The 15965-nt window shown below is 38.3% G+C and overlaps 1 protein-coding gene across 2 annotated transcripts in view; it reads right to left on the bottom strand.

Annotated features, from left to right (window-relative positions):
* FBN1 (fibrillin 1) overlaps positions 1-15965 on the bottom strand; it is a 250972-nt gene that overhangs the window by 93644 nt on the left and 141363 nt on the right. For both annotated transcript variants that reach the window (XM_057722115.1, XM_057722114.1), the window contains exons 15-22: positions 14356-14478; positions 11102-11224; positions 9839-9991; positions 6169-6222; positions 4457-4582; positions 1173-1298; positions 566-685; positions 202-339 (exon numbers count right to left, since the gene is read on the bottom strand). In XM_057722115.1, coding sequence (XP_057578098.1) covers positions 202-339; positions 566-685; positions 1173-1298; positions 4457-4582; positions 6169-6222; positions 9839-9991; positions 11102-11224; positions 14356-14478 — 963 coding nt within the window. The remainder of the gene's footprint in view (positions 1-201; positions 340-565; positions 686-1172; positions 1299-4456; positions 4583-6168; positions 6223-9838; positions 9992-11101; positions 11225-14355; positions 14479-15965) is intronic.

A 15965-nucleotide genomic window follows, 5' to 3' on the forward strand; every position in this document is an offset into this window, starting at 1 on the left:
AACAACAAATTAACCAAATCACATAAAATTATTGTCTTGACACTTCTCTTAGTTTCCTATTCAGTAACATGTTTCATCGAGGTCATCAGAATTAAATCTTCTAAAATTCCCATGTGAACCTAAATGAACGAAGTTCCGGGCTTCCCCTTTCTAAGCAAAGTTCCCAGTGGGCATAGGAGCCACAGCACCCACTTCTCTTACCAACTTGGCATGGGGTACACGGGCTCCCCCAGGCAGCACCGAGGGACGAACAGCACTGGGACTTTAAAGTGGCTCCATTGATGTTGATCTCACACCGCCCATCGATGACAGTCTGCCAACAAGTGCCCTTGATGGTTTCTGCAGGGGCAGGGAGGGGATGATATTTAATAGATACTTCATAGAATCTATATCAAAAATTCAACCATGTGCATTGGAATTACAGCAAGAATAGCATCATGAAACAAGGAATAATGATCATTCAAAATTTTGTTCTTCCATACTGAAACCCTTTTGCGATAAAAGCGGACATTAAATACAGCAGCACTGATAAACATAGGAAAATCATTCTCAGAAAGATAAATACCTATGCAGATGGTTTTTGTTGGATCCAAAGTACTTTCAGAAGAACATTCACAAATAAAAGAGCCTGGGCTATTCTTGCAGACTCCGTTAATGCAAGGACTTGATTCACATTCATCGATGTCTGAAACAAAAACAGGTCTACATTACTGCTAAAAATTAGTCTTGGGCACAAATGAATACTTAAACTTTGGTCTCAATTGCTACCACATACTCTTCGTTAGATAGTAAAGCTGGCCTAGACAGATTTTTTTCTAGTCTAGATGGAATGCCAAAAATAATAATTGAGCACATCTCTATGTTCAGCACTTGGCTAAATCTTTACTCAGAAAATCTGGAGCAAATGTAACTGTGATTTCTGAATTACTAACGCAAGTAGCATATATCTAATATTTTCTTCATCTATTAAATGATGGCAAATAAAATGTCAATTGCAGGGAAATACCATCAGCAGCTTACAAAGCACATACAAGTGTCATTTAGGACCACAGAATCTCAACTAAGTGACACAACTGTCTAAAATGAAACTCGCTCTAATCTACCTTCATCGTTTTCTAGTGGCACTCCAAAAGGCAGCAAAGTACATGTACAAGAACAAAAATATATCTTACCTTCACAGGTTTTTAGGTCAGGTTTGTATATAAATCCCTTGGGGCAGGTACAGACAAAACTTCCAGGAGTATTTCTACATTGTCCATTGTCACAAAGTAGACTATTCAATACACATTCATTAATATCTGGAAAACCAAACAACACAAACTTTTAAAAGATCCCATCCTTTGCATGCAATTTCCTTGCATTAGGTTAAATTTTTAAGGTCATAATGATATGATTAATACAAGGAAAGAGACAAAACTCCTGTATCATTGGTTTTTGCTGAAACATTTTCTATCTTAGGAAAATAGCAGCTTGATCTGATTATCTACACTAGGTATCTACAAAGTCTAAAGTCACCAGACACTATTTAATTCACTTATTTTTTTTTTAGCAGGAAGAAAACTTAGATTTGCTGGAAATCATTAATATTTATATAATTGTTTCATTGTGCCAGAATTAAAAGGTCTAGTCCTATTGTTTTAAGGAACTAAATAAATATTTAGAGAGTATGGTCTATCTTTGATAAGTATTAGTTCCGGGATGGCTGTTTCTTCTTTAGAATAATTTAAGTGGTCTCCAGTTATGTTTATAAAGTATGAAGCAATCTGTAGAGTTTATAATTGCCATGAGGAATTTAGACTTCAGACTCAGAGAGCTGAGGAAAATTCCTTGCTTTCAGCTGAATAATAGGCCTGTCTGATGCAAAATCAAACTTTTGATATGTATTACTTAGATAATTTAGGAAGTGTAGAACTCAGTTTGTTATATCTCGTTGAGCTAAACTACATCACACAGCCCACAAAATAGGCTACACATTCACAAGGGACTCTTTACACATTGAGAGATTCTGTTTAGATTATCATTTGACAAGCTAGTAGCCCTTACCTAAAGTATATACAAATTCAGCACTGGAGAGTTGCATGGGTTCACAGCAGTAAATATACTTAAATCAACAACTTACAGTGATCCCTCAGTATCTGCAGGGGATTGGTTCCCTCCCCCCACCCCCAACTTGGTACCAAAATCTGTGGATGCTCAAGTCCCTTAAATAAAATGGCATAATACTGGCATATAAACTATGCACATCCTCCCATATACTTTAAATCATCTCTAGATTACTCATAATACCTAACACAATGTAAATGCTCTGTAAATAGTTGCTGGTGTATGGCAAATTCAAGTTTTGCTTTGGGGAACTTTCTGGAATTTTTTTTTTCAAGTATTTTAGATCTGAGTTTGGTTAGATCCACAAATGCAAAACTTGCAGATATGGAAGGCTGTGCTTAGAAAGTACTTAAAATATGGGAAAATCAAGCATAAAGTTATTGTCTGAGCAAACAGCATGCTGAGGATTCTGTCAAAACAGTATAAGGAATGCTAATACTTCCCAAAAGGGTCAATATTGCAATTCTTAAACTTTGATGATGTCAGCAGAATCTGGAACCTTAAACTGAGGAATTAAAGATTGAGATATAAAATAGCCAATGGTACTGATGAACTCAGTGACAAGAACAAGGATGCAGGTGCAGAGAATGGACTGGAGAACTCGAGGTTTGGGAGGGGGTAGGGGGTGAAGGGGAAGCTGAGATGAAGCGAGAGAGTAGCACAGACATATATATATACTACCAGCTGTAAAGTAGATAGCCAGTGGGAAGTTGTATAACAAAGGGAGTTCAACTAGAGGATGGAAGATGCCTTAGAGGACTGGGACAGGGAGGGTGGGGGGGACTCGAGGGAGGGTTGGGGGGGAGTCAAGGGAGGGAGGGAATACGGGGATATGTGTATAAAAACAGATGATTGAACTTGGTGTACCCCCCCAAAAAATAATAAATAAATAAAATTTAAAAAAAAAACAAAAACAAAATAGCCAGTCCCTGGGACCCTGTGTGAGAAGTGGCTGGAGTGGACCTTTGATTCCTAGCTTCATATCTCTGAACACAATCTGCAGTATGAACATACTTCCTTTTTTTTTTTTTAATAAATTTATTTAATTATTTATTTTATTTATTTATTGGCTGTGCTAGGTCTTCATTGCTGCACACGGGCTTTCTCTAGTTGCTGAGAGCGGGGGCTACTCTTCATTGTGGTGCACAGGCTCCTCATTGTAGTGGCTTCTCTTGTTGTGGAGCACAGGCCCTAGGCGTGTGGGCTTCAATAGTTGCAGCACATGGGCTCAGTAGTTGTGGCTCACGGGCTCTGGAGCACAGGCTCAATAGTTGTGGCACACAGGCTTAGTTGCTCCGTGGCATGTGGGATCTTCCTGGAGCAGGGCTAGAACCCGTGTCCCCTGCATTGGCAGGCGGATTCTTTACCACTGCGCCACCTAGGAAGTCCATGAACATACTTCTGACCTGATGATAATGGGTTCCACTTTGGAGTAGACACGAAAGCACTGAAGGAAGAATCCCTTCTGCCTCCCAAATTCTCCCTTTTGCTTCCCATGGGGTGGTTTTTAGATGAAGCTAAAACATCTCTGTGTCTTTCTGGCCTGCCCAAATAAATAATGATTTTTCATGTCTGCCAATGTAGCGAGGCTCTTACAGAAAAAGAAATAGAAAAACTTTTTTTGAGTTGAGTCTAGTTGGAAAGTACCATGTATTCTCAAATAACAACTGTACCCCCAAAAAAGGGCCCTAAAATTAAGGGTGTGAGAGAGAAAGAAATCATTTTTTAAAATTCAAAGTAAATCATAAAGAAGGAAGGGCCAGGCTTGGGCCAGCAATAAAAGTTAGGGAGAGGAAGAGAAACCTGTGGTCCAAAGAAGAGGTTTTCTGATGAGTCTGTGGCTCCCCTGACCTGCCTCTATGCTCCATTTTCTGAGGTACTTGTTTAGCCTGAAACTCAGGTGGAAGCTGATTTAAACGAGGGCAGAGAAGATGCTTTGATTTACTGTTAGTTCTTTTTATGAGTGCAAATGCCACATATTAAGGAGGAAAGCAGGTGAAAATACTCAAAGCAAGATGTCTGCTTTTTTGACAATAACTGCTCCGTCTACTTTGCCGATAATGGCGATCTGTAGCACCCTGACCACAAAGGCATCTAGTAGGGGAAGCACTTGGCTTCAACCTGCACGATCAGAGAACTGTGCACTGTGTGAGAGGGACAGTTGCCATGTTCCATCATGTGCGTAGTTAAACAAAAGATATAAACCATCAGCATTCAGCTAGGCCAACACCCAAAGTGTAGAACATCCATCTGGCCAGTCCTTTAAGCTACTGTAGAGCAGTTTCCCTCCCGCAGCAAAAGAAAAAAATGCATGATGCATGAAATGTCTTAGAAAACAGGTAAAGCATCTTACCAACACAATTTTTCCCAGATGAATCCACTTCATATCCTGAATTGCATATACATTTGTAGGTCCCACGGAGATTTTCACAAATTCCATTTGGGCAAATATCAGGATCTAATGCACATTCATTTATATCTACACCACAAAAAAAGTTCAAAGTCATTAACATTCTAAAGGAAACATCAAATGAACCATCAAAAAATAACATTACAATAAAGGCAAAGACCTTAGGACCTCATGAAAATAAAGTTTCTCCTTGATGAGAAACTTGATCCCTTTTTCCCATGACAAGATATTCTGAGTCAGGTCTTCCTTCCACCAGTCCCAGAGAGGAACTTGGCATCTGAGCTAGAACCACGAGATTACACTCCTCAATCAATAGGAGAACCCCTGGACTCCTCATCCAAACATTAAGATGGAAAAGTGGGTCAAATACAGATCCTAAGTTCCCACAACTAGTCTCCCTGCCATCAGCCCAACCCTCTTCAGTCTACCTTCTATATTGCCACCAGACTTAGCCTAAAAACAAGGTGACTGCCATTCTCGCCCTTTCTATGAAACCTATACTTTCGTAGGCTCGATAAGATTCTCAAGATTAAATTACAATATGAACTCTGTTCATTCACTTTAAATCTCTTATGCTGCCATGAACACACAATGCCCTCTTCACTCTGTGTCAGGAATGTCTGGAGCAAGCCTACTCATCGGTCCAAAGCCTGCTCAGCTACCACCTGCTCTGGAAGAGCTTCTGCTACTCTGGCCAGATGAGTCTGGGTCCTCCCTCTTCTGTGTGCTCACAGCGTGAGGAGGGCTCTAATAGTCAAGGGTGATGCCGCGTGACAATCAGTGAGTGGCTAGTCTCAAATCTTGTTGCTGACTCTTCTATAAATCAGGGTCGACCTTTTATTTTCTTCCCCAGGTCCTATCACAACTTATTTATTCTGTACCAACTCCTTATTCATTACACATTTCCTTACTTCTCCTCTTTTCTCCTCCAAATATCCACCCTGCCCTTTCTTCACCTACACATAATGATGAAATCAATCAAGAGAATGAACTGACAATCAATTCAGCCAGTCTATTTTTTTCCAGAACTCTCTTGAATCAAATCCTTTAATTTTATATTAATAAAGTAATCCCTTCCTCTTTCTTTTCACCAATTTTTACACTTGGTCCAATTCTCCCCTTTAATTTCTTTTACGGCACCAGTATTCTCTAGTTCTAACTCCTACACTTAAATATTTCATTCTCTTCCAACTCAGTTAATTGCTATCACCTCCTGCTACAAAATATGAGATGGCTTCTTATTGCCACCTGATAATGACTGAGCACTTGACCATTAAGAAAGCGTTCAAAATGTGCATAGGTTCACTTGAACTCATAATCCTGAATTGCACTTGATAGTGGCAGATCCAAAGGACGGCCCCTTCTCATGAATGAGCCACCACAGTCACTGTATCTCATTTACGTCAACCACCCTGGGAGGACATCCAACCCTTCAGTAATGAGCCCCACACTCACACCCAGCAATCCCAGGACCCACGGTACCATAGCTGTTCTGCCACTGGGAGCTCCTAGGTGTCCCAGGTAGATCATGCAGTAATGGCCAGAGAGGGGGGTCAGACCAGATCGGTGTAAAGAGACCACGTGGAAACCCACAGGAAAGCCCAGTGCTGCCTCTGTGCATGTTCAAGGTAGTAAACTTCAAAACAAGTCCTTACCGCTGCCTGCTGACGTCATCCCTGGCCCACTGCTGCAGAGCGCCTGATACTCCGCTGCAATAAATTAACAGATAGTAAATGATTCCCTTGTTTGCAGAACAGGTCGATCCTGCCCTTGGCTTTGCGCACATCATTTCCTCTAAAGTGAGTGGAACTGAAATAAAGTGGTAACGGAAAAGGAGGCATCTCCCAGGGGAGTCACACCAGGCTCCCATTTTAAAGGCTCCGCAATCACCGTGGAAAATGACTTGTAAGGATATACGCAAGTTCCAGCAATTCCTTGTGCAAAGCACTTTCGGAAAAGGTGTTTTTCCTATGACTTGATTTTGTTCACCAGGGAACACTTTACACTCACAGTGAAATGTGCCTGTTAAAATGTGGTTTCTTAACTGTTAATAAAACTTTCTCCCACCATCTTGGGAATAAATTTTTTCTTAGTTTGAGCTATTTTTTTCAGTACAATCAAGTTCTTAACATTTTCTCATTTCTTTCTGGAAATTCTCTAGCCTCCCTTCACAAGAATAACAGGGTATCTACACTTGCATTTACATGTATTTTTAAAGTTAATATTTATCAGGATGCCAGATTCATTCTATTATACGATAAATCCATAGGAAAAGTATTGCATAATGGTAAAACTGGATCTTATTGAAAAAAATGGAGGTATATAGAATATGTTCCCAAATTTGTCATGGAAACAGATTTCCATTTCTTAAAATTGATGCAGTACTTTACACACAATTCCAACAAAATTTAGATGAACCCAAGAGTGAATGATGGAAACGGAGAACTAATAGGAATCACACTTAATCCAAGGAAAAGAAACTAAGTTTCTCTCAGTTGCTCACAGTTTCTGGCAACTACAGAATCTCATGGTCAAATGCACATCATGTGTGCTTAAGTGGCAGGAGAAGTGAATATTCGGGATGGGGCTTTTCTACACAGGCTACCCATACCTCAGTGCGGAAGCAAACAGTTCCTATACCTCCGCAATTCTAGAAAATTGCCTTCCTGATGACAGGGGATGCAAAGGAGTTATATAGATTAAAAAATAAAGGTTAAAAAAATAAAAAATAAAGGTTGACTCCTTCAGAGCCTCTGTCTTCCGCCAAACATAAATTTGAGAAAAGTGATGAAATCCTTTAATTTTTAAATCATCTTAAAAGGGGCCAAAAAGGGAACAAATGGGAAGGTGGCTGCCACTGTGTTTGAAAGCCAGGGACTGGGAGCAGAAAGAAATACATACTCTTTATTCTCTCACATCAGCAATTAATTAAAGCACCCATGAAGTAGTGTAAGTAATAAAACATGAAAAACAAAATCATGCCAGTTTTGCCGAAAGCAGTTTTATAATTAGCGCTACATTAGCCGATTCTTGGTTGACATGAAAGCAAATTATTGTCATTATTCTTTTCCATTTGGGCAGGATCTGGTACTAGATTCTGTAGTGAATTCAGATCAGCATGGGTTTGAATGCTGATGACAATGTTTATTGCTGAGGGTCTTGGGAGCAAGCCCTGCCCCTCTTCTAGTTTCCTCTTACATAAAGCGTAGAAAATGATACCCAACTCACATGGTAGTTCTGTAGATTTACTGAGAGAACATGTAAAGTGCTCAGCACAACTCAAGCACTTAATAAATGGTAGGTGTTGCTGATCTAACACAGTGTTGCGCTGTGGAGACAGCGGAATGAGGACAGAAGAGAAAATTCCTAACCATTACTCTTCTGTGGCTTTAACTGATGGATTTCCACAAGGAGTAAACACTCAGCAGCCACTGAGATGTATCTACACATAGTTTATTCGACTTCCAGAGCACAAAGATGAGCTTTAGATGTTAGAGTTAGTTTCTCATTAAATTGACTAAAGATATTCCTTCTGGATATTTCTAGTACCCTTTAAAATCCCCCCCTCTCTCCTGAAATAAGGGACATCCTACATTTCGATCCTTCATTATTTGGTATTTTCATCTATCAAAGAGGTTCCATTCCAAACTGAATGGAACCATTTCCACATGTGGACCACTTCTATGTAAATTCATTCAAATATAAAACAGAAGCCAGAGGAACTGAGATTCAATTGAGCTTTACTGCTTAAAGAAATCTGGTCTCTTTGGGTCATCTTTTTATAAGCCTACTTCATTGTCCTATGTATCATAAGACTTCTTTGGAGATGTAATTGCTCCAAAGGGAAGTGTAAAAACAAAGAACTATATGTACTAAGGGTCCTGGATTCTAAGTTTTGGCTATTCTATTCATTCAAGACATGAACAAATCACCTATGTTCTTGTGTACCAGTTTTCAGGATACTCATCTATCTTGTAAATTTGAAGTATGCAAGGAAAGTACTTTGAAAAGTTAAAGTAACAAACAAAAGGATGGTATTAATTATACACAACTATAAAATTACATGGAAGTATCTTTTTAGATAGAATTATATTTGTATACTATGTAATTGAAGTATTATTGCAAACGTATTTAATTGATTAGTAATCATATATAAAACTATAATTTGTATATTATTCAGTGGGTGAAGCAGTCATCCAGAATAAAGCTTTCTTTCTTTTACTGGCATTCCCCCATTTTAAAGACTTTAAAGCCTTCCACTTGACTTTCTCTAACTTCTCATAATACATTTTAATTTCTGTCTGATTTCAAATATTATTATTTTCAAAATGGCAAATGTTTAAAAATTGTGAGTTTGTCTTTAATTGATAGTATCTAGACCAGAAATGAACTGACTGAATCTAAGATGTTAACCAACCAATCAGACTACATGTTTTCAGTATTAGGACTTACTCTATTTTAGAACATTAGAAGTCAACTGCCAAGCTACCTTAAAATTACGTTCAGATGTTAACAGTCCATTGCTTTCATTTTAATAAAATATTTTTGCCTTACAAATAGAAATAATTTACAACTGGAGAAGATCTTCTGGATTACCTCAGACAATTCACTTTGCAGATGAAAAAAACAAGGATCCCTTTTCCATATTATTCTATTTTATTATCATTTTACTAATGTAAGCCACCTCATATCCTTTTGAAATGAGGTGAGAAAAATTCCTAAATAAACAAACATCCACAAAAAACCGAACCCTCCAATTCAGTAATTTGTCTGCCTGTGGCTGGGGAGCAGAATTCTGACTCACTGACCAGTTTTCTTTTCGCTGTGCCATGTCACTTCAAATTGAGAAAAATACTTCTTCCCTAGAGTTGAATAAAATCATTTAGGAAAAGCACACCTAAATCAACATGAAGATCTGAACAAAATTCACAAATGGCCTTTTGGAAAACAGTTGGAAATATTCAGGTAATCTGAAATTATTTACTTTTACACTCTGTAGAATTCTGCTTTTATAATAGTTCCCACAAAATGTAAACACTGTGAAACTAGAAGACAAGGCAAGTTGCATGTACCCTAAAGAGCATGAATATTACTGAGGCGGAGGAATGTTACGGAGGCACGAAGGTGCTGCCGAATCCAAGTGATTGCTGGGTCGGTGCGCAACGTGTGATCAGAGCTTGAGCAACCTCTGCCGAGACCCCAGCAAGGTGCATGATGTGCCTGGAGAGCATAAAGTAATCTTTCCCTGTGACGTCCACAAATGCAAAGACCGCAGACGGTGGCAGAAGGCTGGCAGTACTAGGGCATCCCCGTGACACCACATACCTGAATTCTGTGAAGGACATGGTTGGCAAGGTTCCCCAAAAGCATACTCGGTGCTGGCACAACAGCATTCAGATTTGGTAACAGCACCAAACAAGGGTTTGACACACTGGCCTCTTTTGTATCCACCGTAGCACGTGCTCCGCATGTGTGTGTCTAAACGGGAAGAAGCATCTGTCACGACACTATCAAACAGACGGGAACTCCCCAGGTCAAAGTTGAAACTGGCTTTAATTAGCAATTGTCCCTGTTCTAACTCACACAGAATGCCTCTGGTATTAGGCCTCAATAGAAAACAAAACAAAACAAATCATTAAGCATTCAGCTTCTAATCACTGGAAACCAATTACTAGACTCTTTCGGTTTTCTAGGGACTGTTATGGTTTATCCAACTGTGGGGTCCTTAAGGGCTAGGATTATACCTCACTCATTTTTTTCTTCCCCGGGCTTATACAGAGAAGGCACTTGATATATGTTGAATGAATGATAGGTGACCATTCAATCTCACCTTATGATAAATAAGATCTGTATTAGAAATATAGCCAACCTCAAAATAAACATGCAACTATTGAATATCTGAATTCGATGTACTTTCAAAAAGGAGGATGTTTAATCTCTAAAATGTTCATGTATACAAATCTGTAGATATTGGCCTCCGCAGTGTCATCCTTACCACCAGGAGGGGATTTCCAGCTATGGCCAATCCTCTCCCAATTCAAAGGGTTTACTGACTACATTTCTTAAAAATAATTTGGATAAATTTTGTATCTATTTATCGACAAATCTCAAATTTCTTATAAAGCCACAGAAAACTATTATCATGTAAGTTTCTTGATTATCCACATCCTCTTTTGCATTATATACCTCCCTTTGGACATTTAATTCCCTAGATGAAAATGAAATGTTCGCTATGAGATAATGAGTACATACAGGCCAATTTCAAAGACCATTATCAATAAAGGAGAGTTGGAGAAAATTGAGGACAGCTAGGTGATTAGGAAAGACAAGGGAGAAGGAGAGGTGGGGACTCCCTTGGTTTTCATTTATCTCAGCTTTCTATCCCTTAAGTTTCATTTATCTTATCTTTCTATCCCTTAAATTAATATCCATTTTATACAAGAAAAGAACTGACCCTGTTGGTTTGCTGCCTCACAAATATTAATTGTATCATATCTGCCACAGTCGAGTGCATTTATTATTGGAGGATTTTATTGATTGACAGAGGGTGGATCTCTATCATGCATCTAGTCACGGCTTTAACCTTACCAACACACACACGTCCATCCAGACCCACGGCCAGTCCAGGAAAGCATTCACATCGGTAGGAGCCGTCAGTGTTGACACAGCGCCCATTCATGCAGATTCCAGGTGTTTCACACTCGTTAATATCTGCGGTGGGGAAAAGCACTTATTAAAAATGAAGTGACTTTATCTAAAGCCATAACATGTTTACAATTCTAAGACTTGAAAATGGGGGAGGTTTACAATAACACGCAGCATCAACAATAAAAGCTCAGTGAGATGTTTCATTTTCCTTTGAGAGAAGAGGAACAAATATTGAGACAGATAAACCGTCTGAGTTTATTTCTTTTCCATAGAAAGCTATTTCAATAACATCCTCCTGAGATTTTTTTTTCTTTTATCCAAAGTAAGAATCACAAAGGCAAAAACAGAATTGGAAGAAGCAAAGTGACAGCTAAAAGACAAAGGGTCTTGTGTAATGTTTCACATGGCAGTTTTTCCAGGGCTGTCAGAAATCTAGCTTGATAATAAACTACATCTTTGGCCTGGGCAGGAAGCTTCTCCTTTTGGCATCCAACACCCAGACTGGTGTCCATTCCAGTATCACTCACGCCTTAACTCTCTGGGACAATTAGAATGGCATGAGGAGACACAGGACTAAAGCCTGGATGGAACACCATAAAAAAGGAACAGAAAATGAATATAGATGATTTTGATGATGATTCCTAGCCAACAACAGCACTGTAAGCAATTGGAACCAAGCAAAGAAAAATCTCTCTTCAGCATTACAAATATTTTACAGTATCATATGTGTATACTTAGGGAGGTCTGGTAAAAGCCTTTATTGGGCATATACTAATAATAGCAGATATTTTCCCCCCTTAACGTGGGGAAATAGAAATGGTACCAAAACTGTGTTTTGGAAAACATATAACACTTAGAAGCAAGTCATTTTATAACAACTCTTTTTATAATATACAGCTAGTGTATGTGAATATTTCCTTTCTTCTGCCCTTAAAAAGGCAAATTGAGACTGAAACACCTCTGCGTTTTACTTAGCTTGTGTTATTTGGCACAAAATATATTCAGATGGTCCAAGATTCCGTGTACAGATTGTATTTTAAAACAGCAGTTATATTTAAATACATGAATTCGAATTGGTTCAGTTATTTAGGTCACCTTTTTGTTCAAATTGAGATCCACAGTAAAACAGTGGTGACTACAGCCTGAAAAGTGATGCAGAGGCTTTTTACTGGAGACAGAGATGGAACATAGATCCAGAGGGCATGGCTCAAAGTGAGTGGCCTCAACCTTCAGAGAGTGATCAGGGAGGTCAGGCTGTTCATCAGATTACTTGACTGTAGAGATTAAATGAGCATTGTTCGATCAGCTTTGAAGAGTCACATCTTTGTGGGATCAGAACCAAGTGGTCAGCGCTAAGACAAAAGCCTACCCCATGATATCAAGAGAAAAATGATAGAAAAGAAATTCAAACTACAAGAAAATTTTTCTTTTTTTTCCCTTTATTCTTATTACAGTGTGTGTATTCCACACACGTCTCTATACATCAGAGAAGACATAGCTAAGAATATAGAGCACTCGCCCCCTCTCTTTCTCTCTAGCTCTGATTCTTAAGCCAGAATGTTAAAGTCAGAGCAGACTTAATCATCAAGCACTTTCAAATGAATGGAACAATCCATTTATCGATGATACACAGTTCACTGACTGCAAACAGTTGCAAAACCTAGTTTCACCTATGAGGTCATAATGTCTTCTGAAATAGTTACATCAGCATTATCTACTGGCCACCCTTAAGAGTCGGTGGCCTGAGTCACCAGCAGCCAGTAGGCACTGAAAGTGAACCTTAGCATGCTCTGCGGCTCGGTAAGAGGAGTGTGTGCTCTCGAAAAAGGTCTGTTCATAAAGGAGCTTTCACATTTCCTTCTGTTATTTTGTTTGGAAGCCTAGTTCCAAATATTCCAGCAATCATTCCCTTCCCCTTTCTTTTTCACTTGTACTGCACTTAATCTGCACAATTTGGTGCTTTATTGCACGCTGTCATGATATTTCCATGTGTTAATCGTCTTTCCAACTATAAGTTCCTCCCAACACATAGCTCAAAAGTACGGAACCCAACTGCCTACTTCAAATTTGAAAAAAACAAACAAAAAAACAAACCAAAAAAAAACTTTCTCTTGCTGTGAAGGAATATTTGCCTGATATTAACAGCCATTGATGTGAAGGCCATAGAGAATGTAGGTAAACAACCAAGGGCTAGAAGCTCTTTTAAGCCTAGAGAAAATACCCATCATGCCGAAGACTTAATACAAGGCTTTCTTCTAAAACATCTTTACCAAAGCTGCCCACCAGGGGCACCCAGAGAAGAGGCACCAAAGGGCTTTCTCTTGCCTTCATCTTGAATAGCTTGATGCTCTACCTTCTACATCTGAAACTATGGTTTTGGGTGTTGTGTTTTAGCAGATTTCCTGGATCTGTTTTGAATATGACTTTCCTTGAGAAGTCTGGTTGCAACTCAGATCTTGGACACAAGGGCAACAGTTACTCATCCTTGACTGCATTCAGCAAGAGAAAGAGACACTAAGCACAAATTTATTTCTGATGACTCTTCTCAGGAGCCCAATTTTCAACAGCACAAATAAAAATCTTCATTTTACTTCACTACCTGCAGCAGTAAGATTATTTCAAAAGTTACAAAGCTAAACAACAGCTCCTGGTTTCTTTATTTCTTCTGCTTAATCCTGTTTCCTTTTTTGCTTATGTGACTTGATAAAGCTTAAATAAATTGTGTTCCTTAAGGTATCTGGAGGAAATTATGAAGAGATCATTGCAATAACAGTCTACAATATTTTGTCCAGGTGAAGATGTAAGAGGTGGCAAATCATTTGACAGCCATCAAGGGGCCAACTGCCCTTATTCCTCAACTACAAGGAAGAGGCAGAACTCACTTATTTAAAAAGGTGCTCACAGCTGTTGGTAGTCCAAATGGTAGTTCAGCTTCTCATTCATTTGCTATCGAGCCAACCAGGCTCCTTTGAGAAGACACCAAACACCCTTTCTGAATGAGAACAGCCTTCTGGGCATAAACTGTGGCTCTCTGGATGGCTGGACTTAAGAAGGAGTTCCAGTCAGGTTTCCTAATCCAGAGTTAGGGGTGCTTTAAATGGGGTGAATCCATAAAGAAAGGTGGTAGCTCTAAGCAATGCAGAGAGGAGAAAACAACAGGTGAAGAATATGATTTAGAGTTTTATAATACAAACCTTTACAATAACGCCCATCTGATGCCAGCTGAAATCCAGGTTTGCAAATACATTTAAAGCTGCCATCTTCATTGATACACATTCCATTAAGGCACATATTCCTTATGCTGCATTCATCCATATCTGAAAAATACAAAAGATGTACTTTCTTAGGACCAGATGAGTAAGCTTACAAACGAAGCCCATCTGGATCAATGTAATTCTGTTTCGTCACATTTCTTTACTTTTTGCTATTATCATCTAAGGTTAATTTTCATCCAAATTATAGCATACAAAGAGAAGAATGGCCATATGAAATATGTATCTCAACTTCTCAATTTTTGACATGTGCAGGCAAACTATAGGGCTAAATTTATTTTAGGATGTGTGGGACACACATATATATACTTACATATATATATATACACACTTATTTTAGGACATGTATATACATACTTAGACAAGCATATATGTGTATATGTATGTATATGTGTATATGTATATACATGTGTATATGTATTAAATTCATAGAATTATATGTCTATGAAATTTCATACAAATATACATTTTCATATAAATATATGTATGAAATTTGACTGAATAAAAGCTACCAAGGCTCTTTTTAGGAACAGCCGTTTACGAACGGAAAAGTGTGTTAACAGCCTGATAGTTACATTTACAGATTCACATTACTTCTAATATACTGAAAATAAAAACAAAATCGAAACTAAGAATGATGAAATTTGAAATGTATTTAGGCTACTTCTTGATTCTTTAAAAAGTAGAAACCAGAGAACTGCTTGTAGTCTGCAGCAATTTTAAATAGAGGTAGGAAAAATGTATTCCTAAAATGCCAGACTGACTACAGAGTATGGCCATGACAGCTAACTTTTAGGATCCCTTGATCATAGGGATATTTCTTTAAATTCATCAATATGCTATTTTATTTAATATTACAGCTGTCTTAGGAGGCACTTGCTCTTCTAGACACTGTGTTTTCACTTACAGGCTTTAGTCAGACCAAAGTAATTTATGATTTTTTTCTTTTTTAAACAAGATTCTATCCCAACTGAGAATTCTGGCATAACGTCTTTGAATTGAATCACTGAGATAATACTCTGCCAAAAATGTTTCTAAGAACAATTTTGAAATTCCTTTAATGTATGAATAGGTTCTTGGGATATTTCCCAAAGACGCTGGGAAAGATGATAAGGAGCATTCTTCATTTTTTGCTAAAGGTCTAAGAAGTGGAAACTCATCAATAAGTGTCCTATTTTCCAGTTAGGAAAAAAAGGCAAGGGAAAAGAGAAAATGAAACAGCCCGATTCAAAGTGAGGCGATTAATTCAAGAGGCAATATAAAGGGCTGACTCCCAAGAGTTAACATTTCTCTCAAATTTTGCATTTTCAGATACTCCTCAGTAACATTTTATTACTACACAGACACTTTAAACAAAAGGATTATAAGTGACGGAAGAATATATGAGCCTAAGTGTGTCCTATTTTTTAATGTATAAATTCTGATTATATAAAATTTGTAAGTAATGATTTATGCTACGAAAGTTTCATCACCAGGAATCTTTAAGCAGCAAGCTCTGGTCCTATACTTAAAATGTTATTTGACTCACACAA

Source organism: Hippopotamus amphibius, chromosome 2 (genome assembly GCF_030028045.1).
Source record: "Hippopotamus amphibius kiboko isolate mHipAmp2 chromosome 2, mHipAmp2.hap2, whole genome shotgun sequence".
NCBI lineage: Eukaryota > Metazoa > Chordata > Mammalia > Artiodactyla > Hippopotamidae > Hippopotamus > Hippopotamus amphibius.